The sequence below is a fragment of the Purpureocillium takamizusanense genome, chromosome 2 (assembly GCF_022605165.1).
Source record: "Purpureocillium takamizusanense chromosome 2, complete sequence".
NCBI lineage: Eukaryota > Fungi > Ascomycota > Sordariomycetes > Hypocreales > Ophiocordycipitaceae > Purpureocillium > Purpureocillium takamizusanense.
In genome coordinates, this window is record NC_063069.1 from 1,473,336 (window position 1) to 1,487,676 (window position 14,341).

The 14,341-nt window shown below is 59.9% G+C and overlaps 5 protein-coding genes across 9 annotated transcripts; 2 read left to right on the top strand and 3 right to left on the bottom strand.

The window, feature by feature from the left end:
- Positions 1-292: 292 nt before the first annotated feature.
- JDV02_002264 (uncharacterized protein) lies at positions 293-1,577 on the bottom strand. The gene is made up of 2 exons (XM_047983269.1): positions 949-1,577; positions 293-819 (listed from the first exon to the last, which is right to left on the bottom strand). The coding sequence occupies exons 1-2, from the start codon at positions 1,249-1,251 to the stop codon at positions 571-573; spliced, it is 552 nt and encodes a 183-aa protein (XP_047839239.1). The 5' UTR covers positions 1,252-1,577; the 3' UTR covers positions 293-570.
- Positions 1,578-1,928: 351 nt separating this feature from the next.
- Positions 1,929-4,068, bottom strand: NFS1 (Cysteine desulfurase). Of its 2 annotated transcripts, none has more exons than XM_047983270.1 (2): positions 3,767-4,068; positions 1,929-3,706 (listed from the first exon to the last, which is right to left on the bottom strand). In XM_047983270.1, the coding sequence occupies exons 1-2, from the start codon at positions 4,038-4,040 to the stop codon at positions 2,817-2,819; spliced, it is 1,164 nt and encodes a 387-aa protein (XP_047839240.1). In that variant the 5' UTR covers positions 4,041-4,068; the 3' UTR covers positions 1,929-2,816. The 2 variants fall into 2 exon arrangements, with proteins under 2 accessions (XP_047839240.1, XP_047839241.1); XM_047983271.1 differs by having other exon boundaries at positions 1,929-2,668; positions 2,883-4,068.
- A 459-nt stretch (positions 4,069-4,527) lies between these two features.
- hob1 (BAR adaptor protein Hob1) lies at positions 4,528-7,361 on the top strand. 3 transcript variants are annotated; one of them, XM_047983272.1, is made up of 4 exons: positions 4,528-5,012; positions 5,061-5,536; positions 5,705-6,929; positions 7,019-7,361. In XM_047983272.1, exons 2-4 carry the CDS (start codon positions 5,501-5,503, stop codon positions 7,039-7,041), a joined length of 1,284 nt encoding a protein of 427 aa, XP_047839242.1. In that variant the 5' UTR covers positions 4,528-5,012; positions 5,061-5,500; the 3' UTR covers positions 7,042-7,361. The 3 variants fall into 3 exon arrangements, with proteins under 3 accessions (XP_047839242.1, XP_047839243.1, XP_047839244.1); XM_047983273.1 differs by having other exon boundaries at positions 5,705-7,361; XM_047983274.1 differs by having other exon boundaries at positions 4,528-5,008; positions 5,061-7,361.
- On the bottom strand, positions 7,222-9,957 carry JDV02_002267 (uncharacterized protein). Of its 2 annotated transcripts, XM_047983275.1 has the most exons (2): positions 9,645-9,957; positions 7,222-9,591 (listed from the first exon to the last, which is right to left on the bottom strand). In XM_047983275.1, the coding sequence occupies exons 1-2, from the start codon at positions 9,825-9,827 to the stop codon at positions 7,504-7,506; spliced, it is 2,271 nt and encodes a 756-aa protein (XP_047839245.1). In that variant the 5' UTR covers positions 9,828-9,957; the 3' UTR covers positions 7,222-7,503. The 2 variants fall into 2 exon arrangements, with proteins under 2 accessions (XP_047839245.1, XP_047839246.1); XM_047983276.1 differs by having other exon boundaries at positions 7,222-9,957.
- Positions 9,958-10,492: 535 nt separating this feature from the next.
- On the top strand, positions 10,493-10,965 carry JDV02_002268 (uncharacterized protein; the record flags this gene model as incomplete). Its single annotated transcript, XM_047983277.1, has 2 exons — positions 10,493-10,833; positions 10,887-10,965. 2 exons carry the CDS (start codon positions 10,493-10,495, stop codon positions 10,963-10,965), a joined length of 420 nt encoding a protein of 139 aa, XP_047839247.1.
- Positions 10,966-14,341: the final 3,376 nt, after the last annotated feature.

The following is a 14,341-nucleotide window of genomic DNA, read 5'->3' on the forward strand; positions in this document are numbered from 1 at the left end:
CAAGGGCAGCGCGCGCGGTTCATGACATGGGTGCGTCGGGACCCCCAACATGTGACGGGCTTCTCAATCTGACCGTTTATATAGATTCCGCTGGCTAGTGCGTCTCGGAGTGGAGGACTTGCGAGGCCCAGGGGGCTCCTTACTATTATTTGCTGATGGATAATTGTTACACTCGGCGACCCTAGGGGTTTGCCTCTTTTCGTTTCCGCTGATGTGAGAGGTGTCTGCTGCCGATTACACATATACATATATCGATGAATAAGTCAATGCGCTACCACGTGTCCCACTCATGGTCTTGGTGATTCTTCAGGATTAATTGCTGTAAATATGACAGGTCTATGAACCTATACGTAAAGACGCGAGTCAAGACTCGCCGAATACGGCAACACTTGAGGCAGAGTGCTACCAGTCGGCATCTAGCAAGAAGGAAACACGTAAGACAAGGTAGCAACGTGAACAGCTATTAGAATATTGAACTAGTACATGCATCATAAGCGTAATTTCCTAGGGTATCGGGTCGGCACTCTCATCCATAGACGTGTTTCCGTCTTGCTCGGTCCAAGGCGCGGTCTACTCCTTGCGCTCCGCCTCGGCCTTCTTCTGCAGGTCGTGCTCCACGCCACGCTGCTGTGCCTTGCCGTCTGCGCGCATCTGATCGTAGTGCTCCTGGCCGGCCTTGTCACCGGTTAGGCCGGCAACGGCGCCGCCAAGGGTACCCTGGGCGCGGTTGGCCATGCCGGAGCCGAGGTCGCTGAGCTGACCCTTGGCCTCCTGCTGCTGACCCTCGAGATTTTGCTGGCGGCCAGAGTTTTTGAGAGACTGCAGAAAACACACGCGGGTCACGTTAGCATGAGGCCTGGAAGAGAAGAGGGGAAATGGCTCGCCGGTCGTATGCCGACACAACAAGGTACGCGCAGTCACATGCAGCAGTGAGTGAGAAAGACATACCTCGTTGCCGATGAGTCCGCCAACTGCCTCCTTGGCAGACCCCACCGTCTGGTTCCATGAGCCCTGGGTGCGGTTGGGGTCATCCTTGCTGACGCCGCCTGAGCTGGAGACGGTGCCGCCTGGCACCTTGAGGGCGGCCTGGGAAGCGTCGTGCTCGGCCTGGGCGTGGTCCTTGCGCACCTCGCCCTTGGCCTTGTCGCCCGTGTTGCCCGTCAGGCTGCCGATGGCGCTCTGGACGGCACCCGTGGCCGAGTCGACGTACGACTGCAGCGTCGAGGGAGCCTGGTTCTTGTCGTCGGCCATTGCTGCTGGATCTTGGGTTTTTCTTTCTTTCTGTTGTGTGGTGGTTGAGGAATGTAACAAGGATTCTGGAATCGTTCTAAGCTGCCTCTGGTCAAGTGGTGGTGGTGGTGGTGGTGGTGAAGAAGAGAAGCAAAAGAAACTGAACAAGGTCGGTGGAGGGTAGGATGCCTTATATCATCCACCAAGCCGGAAATGCGGCAGGCGAGACTTGGACGCGTGGACCGTAGACGCGCCATAGCATCACGGAAAGGGCAATCGCGATGGCGTTTCCCGCGCCAAAAGCCGAAGCCAAAGCCATGTCGATGGGCATCGGTGATGTCATTGTCGCCCGTGAAGCCTCTGGATGCATCTCGTGGCAGGGACGGAGGCCCGCTATGCGCCAGGGCTGTGACGTCAGAGCAGATCGACTGCTCCACGCCAACCAACCACTAACTTACATCACCACCACCAAGACCAACATGAACCCCAGCGCCCGCTTGTTGGTGCACAGCACGCCATGTGCCGGAACGGCGACACCCTTTTGGCGCGATGCCGGCGCCAAACGGCCCAGGGCCAGAATCGATATGTCCATGGCAGTCACCCGCACAGCGGCAAGCGCCCTACATCCACACACATGGGGAGAGCATTCGCGAGTTGCAAAGGGCCGCCATGAGCATGCGGGGGCATGCATAGGAAGGGTCCAAGGCCAAATTGACTGAAGAAGCAGCAAGCTAGGTCTGTAGAAGCCGTTATTGGTCATCGGGCCACGTATACTTGGCCCTCCATATCCGCAACGATACTTCACGATCCGATACTTCACGGCACCATGATAGACAAAAACTCCGTTGCATTGCGCAACCCCCCCGGCATGCCATACCGTTCTGCCCTGTGTATCCGCGAAGAGGTATCGTAGTGTACATATTTCTCTGTTGTACAAACCGCGTGGCTCATGCCGGCACTCCCTTCTCGGCCGGGTCCTGTTCCTCCGCCGTCCCAAATCCCCATCTCCAGTGGCCTAATGCTGGCTCCACTGGATCGTGTTCAGGTCAATGCCCTCCTGCACGAGCTCCCAAAGCGGGCTCAGGTCCCGCAAAAAGTTGACGCGCTCCTGCACGGCCTTGAGCACGTAGTCGATCTCTGCCTCCGTCGTGAACCGGCCGATGCCGAACCGGATGCTGCTGTGGGCACTCTCGTCGCTGTTGCCCAGCGCCCGCAGAACGTAGCTGGGCTCTAGCGAGGCCGATGTGCAAGCGCTGCCAGAGGACAGCGCAATGTCCTTGAGCGCCATCAGCAGCGACTCACCCTCGACGTACGCGAACGACACGTTGACGCAGCCAGGGTAGAAGGCGTTGCCGTCGCCGTTCTGGCTCGTGTGTTCCAACGAGAGAAGGCCCTGCAGCAGGCGATCCGACAATGTCTTGATGCGCTTCGAGTCATACTGTAACGCGGTGTCAGTATCTGGGCCACGATCGTGAGACTGAACAAAAGCCAAGCGCACAAGGGGACTTAAAATCAGACAGGAGCTGCGATCAACATGAACGGCCTTGTCACGGGCCATTCAGAAAGCCATGCATGTGTAGAGCAAATCATCCGCAAGAAAAGAGAATGGGTTCGCAAAACGCTGCATCATCAAAATCACCGAGGTTACTTACCGCCATCTCTTCACTAGCGATACGGCAGGCTTCGCCGAAACCCGCCACCAGAGGCGGGGCCAGGGTGCCGCTCCGCAGACCTCGCTCCTGGCCACCACCTGTGATGATGGGGTCCAGACGGACCCTGGGACGTCTCCGAACAAAGCAGGCCCCGATGCCCTTGGGGCCGTAGATTTTGTGCGAGGAAATGGACATGAGGTCGATGTTCATGTCGTTGACGTCAAGGGGGATCTTGCCCACGGCCTGGGCGGCGTCGGTGTGAAAAAAGACCTTCTTCTCGCGGCACAGCTTGCCAATCTGCTCGATGGGCTGGATGACGCCAATCTCGTTGTTGACGGCCATGATGCTGACCAGGGCCGTCTCAGGACGGATGGCGGCCTCGAGGTCCTCCATCCGGATCAAACCGTTGTTCTGCACCGGGAGATACGTGACCTCAAAGCCCTCATCCTGCAGATGCCGGCAGCTATCCAATACGCACTTGTGCTCAGTCTGCGTGGTGATGACGTGCTTCTTCTTGCCGGAGCGGCCAAAAAAGCGGGCGACGCCCTTGATGCTCATGTTGTTGCTTTCGGTGGCGCCGCTGGTGAAGATGATCTCCTTGGGGTCCGCGCCGATGAGCTTGGCTACGTGCTCACGAGCCTCCTCAACCGCCTTCTCACTCTCCCATCCGTAGGCGTGCGTCCGAGAGTGGGGGTTGCCGTAAATGCCGACATAGAACGGCATCATGGCGTCGAGAACGCGCGGATCAACGGGCGTTGTGGATTGCATGTCGAGGTAGATGGGCCGCTGGCCCTCTTCCATGACGGCGGCCTGCTTGAGGACCTCTGGCACGAGATGGGTCAGTATCTGAGGCGGTTGAGGTGCGAGCGTGCGGCGCGACATACCGGCCATGGGGCTCACTTGGCCGTCAACCGGCACGCCCATCTGAGGCGGGGGAATGTCGGCAAAGTCCTTCTTGTCGAGCTTGATGGCCGTCTCGACCTTGGCCTTGTCGGTTCTGGACTCGGAGACGTAGCCGCGACGCGAGGCCGCCCCCCTCCTGCCCGTCGCCACCAGGGCAGCGCGGGAGAGGGCGGCGCATCGCAAAGGTGCGGCAGAGGCCGGGCAGCTCACCGAGCGAGCCGACCTCCTCAGCGCGCTGGATGCAAGGCTGGCCATGGCTACCGCTGTGATGGCTGTGGTGATGAAAGCGGAGGGTGCACGGGCGGAGTCGAGGCCGGGGGCGAGTTTATTTGAGGCCGACCGAAATGCGGTGGAAATTTGTCATTGACACAGGGCGTTGATTCGGCTCGGCCACTCGGTGATAAGCACCGTCCTGGGGGTTCTGATTGGTTGGAGATGGCCGGCACAGCTTCCCCGCCGCCGCCGGGGCAGCAGGGAGGAGAATAGGTGAGATGCGGGCTTTTGTGTTCTGGGCGTCCCGACCCACAGCTGACCGCTGGAGTGGACGCTGTCTGTCGGGGCCGGGCGACGGGTTCGGGTCGCTGTTTAGCGGGGCGATACGTAGCAGGCAGCAGGGAACTGGCAGGCTCGGACGCGATCTCTCGGTGGACGTCAAGAGCGCGCTTCAGTAGGTGCTTCGCATGTCTACTAATGCACCAGTGCGCGCATTGCTTGAAGACTCCATGGCTGGCCCCTGTGCATACGTGTGTATCGCATCATCCAGACAGACCAAATTGCGAGTGCTTTCACTCACGTCTTCGGCGGCACCATTCTGCACAGTGGCACGGCCGTGGCACGGGGAACCTGCGTGCCTGCCATGCCACGCTTGCTACCAGCCAAATCATCCACGATAGCTGCAAACCTTCTGTGCCTTTGGTACGTCCATCCCGTTCGTTCAGCGGCCGTTGAGCGGCGCTCCGCTGGTTCATCGTGAACCGTTCACGTAACCCAAACTGGCATGCCAGCCGTGACATAACGAGGAGCAGCTTTGCCAGCCGTTTGCGCTGCATGGCCCAACTCAATACCCAAACAAATGCAGCGTTCTCCTACCACCAAGTTCCTACTTGCGCGCGCTCAGGGTCACAGGTGAGGCGGTTGCTGGTCAGTGGTCGCTGACGCGCGCAGATCTCGCACTGCCGGGCGGGCTTCCCCAGCGACGGAGGCCACCTACGAAGTACCTATGCGTATGTTAGTACCTACCTAGGTCGTGACGCACCTCCAGTGACGACAGCCCAGCCCTGGAGCCCTTCATCAGCGGCCGGGCTGCCGCTGCCGCCCCTCCCCGGCCCCCGCGCCCCAGGGCAGCCTGGAAAGCCTGGGCATGCTCCACTTCCGGCCGCCCTGAGGTGAAAGGATGATGGCACATAGTTGTTCATGATCGCCCGAGCCCGGCGCCCGGGAACAGCTGGAGCGACCCCCCAGCAATGCGCCACAGAGCCTAGCGCAGACACAGCCACGGCCCAAGTCGTCACCATTGCAGGCATGGCCCGACTTTGTGGCCAAACGTCGCCGCTCTGACGAAGCTTTGTCGTCGGCTGATTCCGCAAACACTCAGCAACCACCACAACTCCCTCAAGGCGCGCCGTGGCTCCTCGTCACTGCCCGACCTTTGCGCCCTCTCTCTCCCTCGCTCGCCGCTCCCCTCCCGATCGTGCCGCCGCCGCATCATCCTCAACATGAGCTTCAAGGGCTTTCAGAAGACCCTGACCCGGGTACGTTGCCGTCGCCATAGTGCCCCTCACCCCGAGCTTGTCCAGCCCCTCCGACCATCGTCATCCTCGCTCCGCCGGGGCAATACAAGACAAAGGGACCAAGACAAGACAATTCAATCAATGCAACAGCGTCGCTAACCTACCCGTTTTTTTTCTTCCCTCCCGCAGGCACCGCAGCAATTCAAGCAAAAGTTCAACATCGGCGAGCAGACCAAGGACGCCGTCTACATCGACGCCGAGCGCCGTTTCCAAGAGCTCGAGACGGAGACCAAGAAGCTCCACGATGAGTCCAAAAAATACTTTGAAGCCATCAACGGCATGCTCAACCACCAGATCGAGTTCAGTCAGGCCATGACGGAGATTTACAAGCCAATCTCGGGCCGCATGTCGGACCCGGACTCGATGAGGATCGAGGGTAACCCCGAGGGCATCAACGCCTGCGAGGAGTACGAGGCCGTCGTCAAGGAGCTGCAGGAGACGCTCGCGCCCGAGCTGGATATGATCGAGTCCCGGGTCATCCGGCCGGCCAACGAGCTGCTCGACGTCATCAAGGTCATCCGCAAGACGGCCCTCAAGCGCGAGCACAAAAAGCTCGACTACGACCGCCACCGCGCCGCCCTCAAGAAGCTACAGGACAAGAAGGAGCGCACCCCCAAGGACGAAAAGGCCCTGTGGAAGGCCGAGGGCGACGTCGAGCAGGCCACACAGGACTTTGAGTACTTCAACGACCTCCTCAAGGACGAGCTGCCCAAGCTCTTCACCCTCGAACGCGAGTTCATCCAGCCCCTCTTCCAGTCCTTTTACTACATGCAGCTCAACATCTTCTACACCTTGCACGAGCGCATGCAGCGCTGCGACATTGGCTACTTTGACCTGACGCGCGAGATTGAGGAGGCCTTCCACGAGAAGCGCGGCGACATTCAGGAGCAGGCCGAGGCGCTGTCCATCTGCCGCTTCAAGACGACCGGCCGGCCACGGCCACCGAAATACACTCCCCGTCCCGCCCTCGAGGGCGGCAAGCAGCCCGGCCTGCTCACGGCCGGCCCCAACGCGACGTCCAACTCCAAAGCGAGCGCGTACTCGCGGCAGTCCACCGACGGCAACGAGCAGAACCCGCCTCCCCCGTACTCGACCGGGGCGGTCAAGCCCTCTAGCCCAGGGCTATCAGCAATCGCCGCCGCCAAGGCCAAGCCCCCGCCTCCTAAGCCCAAGCCCAAGGCCCTCATGGCCGCGCCCGCCGCGGAGATGGTCACCGCGCTGTACGATTACTCGGCGCAGGCGGAGGGCGACCTCAGCTTCCGGGCAGGCGACGTTATCGAGATTGTATCAAGAACACAAAATGAGAACGAGTGGTGGACCGGCCGGTTGCAGGGCAAGGAAGGCCAATTCCCTGGTTCGTCCAACCTCACACTCCCTGACCATGGACTTTGACGCGCCAACCTTTTTTTCTTCGTCCACGGCACTAACCTACCTCCTCTCCAGGAAACTATGTTCAGTTAAGCTAATACAAGTGGCGGACTTCTCGAGACGGACTACTACCCTGTCGGATTGTTGTAGCTCTCGGCGCATCGGCCCATGGGAGGGGGGTTTTATCTTTCTCCTTGTTTGTTCTTTTTGACTAGGCACAACGATACAGTAGGATCCCTCCCCCTCGTTTCATCACCCACACACACCACCCTAGACCGCGGCAGGTATATCCAGGCAAAAAATGTCTACAATGCCGCGTACACCTTTTTGACAGCTGTGAATGTAACACAATCAATCTACATTCGTTGTAAAATGACAAATGAGTCATCGGACAAAAGTAAAGTGCTCCAATTCATAAGGCGGAACACGCCTGTAGAGTCACCCTGGGGGCACCAAGCACATCGTGAGTGAGCCCAACGCCATACCAATGCCCATATATACCGCTCGAAATAGGTCTTGCATCCTACCCAAACCCATCGCCCTCCAGATTTGCTGCCCCCTCACTGCGCCGTTCCCGCCATCAACGTCTCCAGCTCCCAGGGACTCAGCGTGCTCCTCCTTCGCGACGTCGCCTTGCTGCTCGGGCGCCTCTCGCGCTTCCTCTTCTCCGGCTTGGCTTGGTCCCGCGACTGCTGCTCCTGCTGCGGCTGTGCGACATCATGCTTGACGGGGTCAACGTCCTCGGCGGACGTCGGCGCCGGCGCCGTCGCCGGCTCTGCGTCTTCCTTCGCTGCTGCCGCCTCCTCGCCCGCCGTAAAGGCAGGCCGCTTGACGCCCCCGCGGGCGGCGGCGCTCGGCCCCGTGCCCCTGGCAGCACGCAGTTTGGCCCGCACGCGCGCGGCGTCAGCCTCCTTCTCCGAGGCGGCAAGCTTGGCGGCGATGGTCGACATGGTCAAGGGGCTCTGCTGCTGCGGGGGAGGAGGAGCAGGAGCAAGGTTTACGTGCCGCGGCAGAGAGGGCTTCGACGCCGCTGCCGTGCGCTTCGGGGTGCTGTGGGCATCAGGCTTTGCTGCCGCGGCGACGCGCTTCGTGCTGGGCGCCTTTTCTGCTTGCGTCTCGCGCGGGGGAGCCTCTTGCTTGGGTCTTTCCGTTGGCGATGGCTCTCCCCTCTTAGACCTCTGTGTCGCCTCGGCCTCTTTCTCATCTGTATTTAGCAGCAGCGCATCGTCGAGGGATGACCGTGAAGAGGATCTCAACCCAGCAGACGACTTTTGCGAAGTGATCGACGCGGCACGCATCTGCGCCGTCAGGCCCTTTAGCCGGACGGGCATAGACCGCATCGACCTGGCCTCGGCCTCGACCTCCTTCGTCTTCTCCTCGACAATGGTGGTACAGTCCCCTGGCCTGGAGCGAACGCGAGCCTCTTGGGAGGATCCCCTATTCCCCGCCGAAGCAGAGTTCTTCAGGGGGCTCAGTCGCGGCGGCTCCGGCATGGGCGGAGAGTCCGGCGAGAGAGGGCGGTTGTGCAACAGCGCGTCGTTGCTCTCCTCCGCCTCCTCCTCCTCATCGTTTGCAACGACATAGTCTGCGGGCGCGCCGTCGTCTTCATGCTCAACATCGTCGCCACTCTCCTCGTTGGCGTCAAAGCTGGACTCGGGGGCTAGGTCCAAGTCTTCGCGGCCTGGCGGGCAGGGAGAGTGCAGCGACGCGACAGGCTCCTCGTCCTCTTCGGCGACTGCTTCAAGGTTCGTTCCGAAGGCCTGTTTGGTCTCCTCCGCATCGTTTCCGCGGACCGGACTAAGGCGCAGACTCATCTGCAGCTCCTCATCACACAATGGTTTGCCGCTCGCCGCCATTTTCCTCCTCCAGCTGTCGATCAAATGAACGGCCTCCTTCCAGCGTGTCTCCATCTTGACCCAGCCTGACTTGAGGCGCGCAATCTCTTCCTCCCGCACTACGACTTCCTCGATCGGGACGAATGAAGGATTCGTGAGGATGTTGCGCATGTGCTCCACTACAGCGTCCAGCTCTGCATCTAGCTCTTCGCAGTTTGATCGTCTGATGACCTGCGCATCGCGCCTTTCATCTTCGCCTTGGTATCCGCTCATTTCGCGTAGCTGTTTCATTGCTCGTTGCATCATGTTCAGGATCGTCTCGTTTTCCTCGCTCAGGTTCTGTGCGAGGCTCGCCAGGAACGCGTTCGTCTCGCTTCGTAAATCGTAATCGTCGGCTGCCACGCTGCTAGAGCCTGCTGCGGAGCCCTTCTCCCGCCCGACCTCGCCTGTGACGGTGATTGTTGTGATCGCCGGGTTGGCTCTCGTGCCTCGCGACCGGCCCGCCTCAGTGAGCTGCTTCTTGAGGGTGTCGATCTGGCGATCGCGCCGCCGTACTTCTGTCGTGCAAGCTGTTCTCGCTTGGGCAACCAGAGACTTTGTCCGTGAGAGCTCCTCCTTCAGCCCGCGCACGTTGGACTCTGCCGACTTGAGCTGCGTCTTCAGCGCTGCCTCGGACGCGGCTGCAATGTCGGCCTTGCGCTTCTCCTCGGTGTTCCTCTCGGTGAGCCGTGTGATGTCGGCCGTGTGCTTGAGGTTCTCGGCGCGCAAGTTGCGCATTGCCATCGAGAGCGATTCGCGATGCTCGGCATCGCGCTAGACCTGTGTCAACTCTCGTCGTCGCAGCCAGGACATCGGGGCCGCCTTACGTCACGCCTGAGAATCAGGTCGTTGACTATGCTTATGATGCGAGCGCGCGCTGCCGCCGACTCCTCGCCGCCGTTTCCTACATTCGCAAAGTCGACAGTTTGCCCGTCGCGTAGCAGGCCGCGGGAGAGGAGCTGGTTGTTGATGTACAGCGACGCTGTGCGAAGGTTCTCGGTGTCGACCATGATGGCGAGCGCGATCGCAGCCGAACGGACAGGGTGAAGTCCGAGATGCCGCGTGCTCTGCCTCGAAGCGAAATGGTCGAGATGTTGATAGAGCTCTGCCGTTAGAATGTCGCGGGTTTTCGGATGTGAATGGTCGTCACACGGGTTTGCCTCATTGGTTGCTATGCGGCGAAAGTAAACAACGAATGTCAATTGATGACTAAGCGCTCGCGTACCCCAATTCGCGACGAGAAACCCTTGACCGCAAGATTCTCAATCCAAACAAACCTCTTCCCACTCACGAGCAGCCTGCACGATATCGAATTCTCGTGAGCCCGCGAATCCCTACCAATGGCGCATCGCTGCTTTAGGCGACACTTCAAGCGCGACCATGACGGTGCCAGCTATGGGCACAGTCCCGTGCAAGCCGCCAGCCGGCGCAGAGGGGGCTGGCAACGCCTTGTCCCACGGATCACAAGCATGTCCCTCGCCGTTCCTCGCCGACCACAACGGCCCGCCGCGACTAGCAAACAGGCGGAGGCAGCCCAGCTCGCTCACGCCGGCGCCCCCAACTACAGCTGCCTGTTACACGGGGGGCCCGGAATCCAGAAGGATCCTGCGAGACGACACCCGCACGGTATGCCACGCTCGCAGTAGCACCTAGGACCTCCCGGCCCCCATGCTATATGATGGCGTGCGTGCCGTGCCGTGTCATGCCGTGCGGCGCTGCTGATGGGCAGCGACACCAGCAGCATGCAGCATGCACTTCTCGAACCATGTTCGGCCCCCGCCTGGGCGATGCGCAGCAGAGCAGGAACTGGCCGCACGGAGCGTGGCATGACCCTCTCTGTCCAAGGGACATCGAGCTCGCCCAGTTGGTCGAGCTCGCTCAGTTGGCAGTCGGAGCCAGGCAGCCAGAGAGGCACGACAGCCCAGCCACCATGTGTTGTGCCTGGCTGACCCGAGCTCGCATTGGCCACATGGGAGGTCATCTCAACGCATCGAGCGTTGTACAGCCGTCGCCGCCGTGAGCATGCCCACATAGGTTCGTTCTAGACTCGTTTGGCTGATAATGACGAGTTTGCCGTTGAGCACAGCGCAAGGTCACATCAACGCGAGAACCGGGGACCCGGAATTATCGCGCCGGGCCTTGCTCTAGTCGTGGCACAATGGTGGCTTGTAAGGCAAGCTGCTCATGCCGTCATACTATCTCGCATCGTATCGGGGACTTTGTGGCGTCGCGATGGCCACCGCGGGCCACGTGCGGCGCTTTTCGAGCTACTACGTAGTACAAGTGTACGTACGATGTTGAGTTCGCGCGCGCGAAGACCTTTGTGCAAACTCTCATGGCATCGGCGTATTCCCGTCATGCGGCCACTGGTGGCATGCTGCGGTCGTCGTGATATTACATGTACTGCACCGCACAGCATGTGCTGTTTTGGGGATGGGAGACAAAATCACTCTCCCAACTTCAGTCTGCTACCAGGATTACGCAGCAGTCTTGTGTGTGGTCCTTGCGCCCTTCCGTGCGTGTTCTGATGAGTCCCCTTGCGCATCCGGCTAGGCAGGCAAGATTTTCTCCTTGAGCATTGGCGCTCGTTGCCGGGTCTTACATACAAGCACCATGCCAGGACAAGGTCGTGCCGCCACCCTCTATCGCAGAACCGTAGAGCCGTCGTGGCTCGGAGCCTGTGTGCCACACTAATAATTGCCAAAGCGACGCAGAAATCCTTGTGAACCTACCCACCAACAGTGCCATTGTTGCCTACTGCAACCCTCGCATCTGCAGCGCAGCATGAAACGACCGCAGGTGGTGGGGCGGGGGGCAAGGACTGAATGAATGCATGGACAACCCGTCCTGCGCTTCGAGGCTTATGTATGTGTAGCCAGCGAATGGCCATGTCTTGGGGGCGTCATGCTGGTTTCAACGTTAACGGTAACGCTTGTCCCATCTTTACGATCTGTCACGGAGTACGTGGTTGGCCATGCGATGTGCGCATGCATGACCATCCATATACTTCATATTGAAGTCCGACGTTGAGGCCGCCACATGAGACGGAAACATCCAAGGGCGCGACATCGGCCCTCGGGCTAGAACGGTCCCGCTCCCCCCCCCCAAGATTTGCTGTTGGTGATGCGTCGGCGACGGAAAGAGCTGAAACGCTATAAACCAACGTCATCATCACCACCGGGGAATCTTGCACCTCGTGCCGGTGACTGCCCTTCTCGGGAGAACCGGGCGTTATTATGCGCGATGCAACCAAGGCAGCCAAGAGCGCCAACCCCTAGCAGACTACTTTGAAGAATTCTCCGGCCGCGGGAAGCTTGCGATGTATGTATACAGCCAGGGTTTGGGCGCCAACGGCCGTCCAACGGAGTTGAGATTTTAGAAGCGGTGCGGGCCAGCATTACCATCACCGGCGCCGACAACACTTTGGTCGCTGGCAAAGGCCACACTAGCTGGCTGGTACGAATGGCGGGCGGCCGCACTTGGTCTCGACGTGCGTGTCGCTCTTGGTCCACGCCATGCTCAATGAAGTTGGCAAAGGTAAAGACCGACGTGGCGGCTTCGAGATGGGATGCGCCTGCGGCTGCAAACAAAAAGCAAAGTGCGCAGGTACTCATGGTATGTAGTAGTAGATGCCAACATGTCTCCCTTCGACAGCACACTTTGCTTTTCGAGACAATTGGCGCGCGGCTGACTTTGGACAGCACAGACGAGGTGAACCCTTTGATGGTCGGCAACTGCTTGCTTCGCCTGACCTGATGTTGGCATCCAAGCAGTTGAAACGGCGCACGAGCTGCAGCGCAATCTGAATCAAGCGCCAGCCGAAGTGTCTTGTCTCGGTAGCGGTTGTGCGTACGGACAGGACAGTACGAAATGCTTTACAACATGCATGCTTCATCGACCAAGAGAGAGTGCAGTGGGTGCATGTATAACGGAGCAGCCCATCTACAGCACCCGGCTCAGGGTAAATGGGTAATCACGCTGGTGATATTTGGTCGGCCAAGGGCGGCGACGACGCACATATTGGACGGCACTCGCTCTGCGATGGGTACCGTGGTTGCCTTGGAGGGCTTCCGACACACCCCTCGCCTAGCTCCAAAAGCGAAAGAGACACATCCGCTGATTGGTCTCGATTGATGTGTGCGTCTGTGCGATGCCCATGGCGCAAAGACACCCGGCGCACGCACCACGAGGTTCGCCATGCCATCCTCCTCTCTCGGGCTTAAGAGACACGTCTGTCGACTTGGTGGGCCAATGTGTCACTGTTCGTAGAATGGGCTCGCAGCTTTGCCGGGCGCAAATGGCTTCGTTACCTGGTTGGGTCGACGTCGTAGGTACTTTGTCGAGAACGAGCATCATCCCTTGCGCCCAAGGCTGACAGCCCCCACGATGCTACCCCGTCATCGTCATCGCCCGAAATCGCAGCAAGGCATCAGTGGCGACCGCGACCTGCAAAGAGTGCGGGCGTCTCGCGCAGGTAGGTCCCAGGCGAGGTACCTGGGCGTTACCTAAGGTAGACTGAGAACATTGACTTCGTCAGTCCACGTCGCAGCACCTCTCGCTCGTTCTGCTGAACGCGCCATAGAGTTCCTGGCGGGAGCAGATGCTGCGCTGACGAACCTTTTAGTGTCATCGTCCTTGACATGACCCAATCAGAAAATGCGATGCCAACCAGCTGCAGGAATCTGTGACAAGTAGCCTGACGATTCGAAACACGCTGGAAGACGGGCTGCGGCGCAGGTTTCGACCGCGCAGTAGTGGTAATAACCTTAGACCGCAACACCGCGACGCAATTGGGGGCTCCATGCCTGGTCGCGCGACACAGGGATGAGGGTGCCTGAAAGGCAAGCAAACAGACAGGCAAATGCAGCCAAGGGCGTCAGGGCCGCACTCTGGCAACAAGGATGCCTTCCTGCACGACGACTCGCCCGTACCTGCTGTGAGCAGGTGCCGGGCGGCAATGGCGGGGGGTGGGCTTCGCGCTGCTTCGGCTGAGGCTGCAGACGCAAGGAAGATTCCCCAGACGCGCTTCAGAAGGTTCCGAGGCTCTGGGGAGGAGGGGGTGGCCAACGCGATGGCAGCCTCAAGGTCTCTGGTGTCGACCGGGGTTTTTCGGTGGGTGACAGGTATGGGCGAGATCAGCGTGCGGGTGGCCGTCCATCCGCTTGATGAAGTGATCCATCCAAGGCAGTTGGCGAGGGCGCTCGGCACTGGCGAAGGGGTCGGCGCCCCAGTACAGTCGCTTGAGCTTCGTCGAGGTCGCACGGCATGAGGTCGATGAGCGTTGTGGAGATGACGGGCAGACGGCCGGGGATCCGCCTACGCACGGCCTGTGCATGAGAAATTAAGCGTGGGAGCTGCGAAATGCACCTCTACCACATCCGTAGTCGGTTGTTCGTACGTGGACTTGATACGAGTAAATGGACGTACAATAGTCAGTACAGTGCGATGAGGCATATGCAAGGACAGGACACGAGCCGCCAAGATTGTGTATCAGGGCATACGACACGGGGTCCAAGCCTTGCTT

What these genes read in the sequence shown, in the direction of transcription:
- JDV02_002264 (XM_047983269.1), bottom strand. Translation starts at nt 1,251, where the DNA reads ATGGCCGACGACAAGAACCAGGCTCCCTCGACGCTGCAGTCGTACGTC. An exon ending in GCGGACTCATCGGCAACGAG is followed by an intron (nt 820 to 948) that starts GTATGTCTTTCT and finishes TGTTTTCTGCAG; the next exon opens with TCTCTCAAAAACTCTGGCCG.
- hob1 (XM_047983273.1), top strand. Translation starts at nt 5,501, where the DNA reads ATGAGCTTCAAGGGCTTTCAGAAGACCCTGACCCGG. An exon ending in TTCAGAAGACCCTGACCCGG is followed by an intron (nt 5,537 to 5,704) that starts GTACGTTGCCGT and finishes TCCCTCCCGCAG; the next exon opens with GCACCGCAGCAATTCAAGCA.
- JDV02_002267 (XM_047983275.1), bottom strand. Translation starts at nt 9,827, where the DNA reads ATGGTCGACACCGAGAACCTTCGCACAGCGTCGCTGTACATCAACAAC. An exon ending in ACCTGATTCTCAGGCGTGAC is followed by an intron (nt 9,592 to 9,644) that starts GTAAGGCGGCCC and finishes ACACAGGTCTAG; the next exon opens with CGCGATGCCGAGCATCGCGA.
- NFS1 (XM_047983271.1), bottom strand. Translation starts at nt 4,040, where the DNA reads ATGGCCAGCCTTGCATCCAGCGCGCTGAGGAGGTCGGCTCGCTCGGTG. An exon ending in TCGCTAGTGAAGAGATGGCG is followed by an intron (nt 2,669 to 2,882) that starts GTAAGTAACCTC and finishes ACCGCGTTACAG; the next exon opens with TATGACTCGAAGCGCATCAA.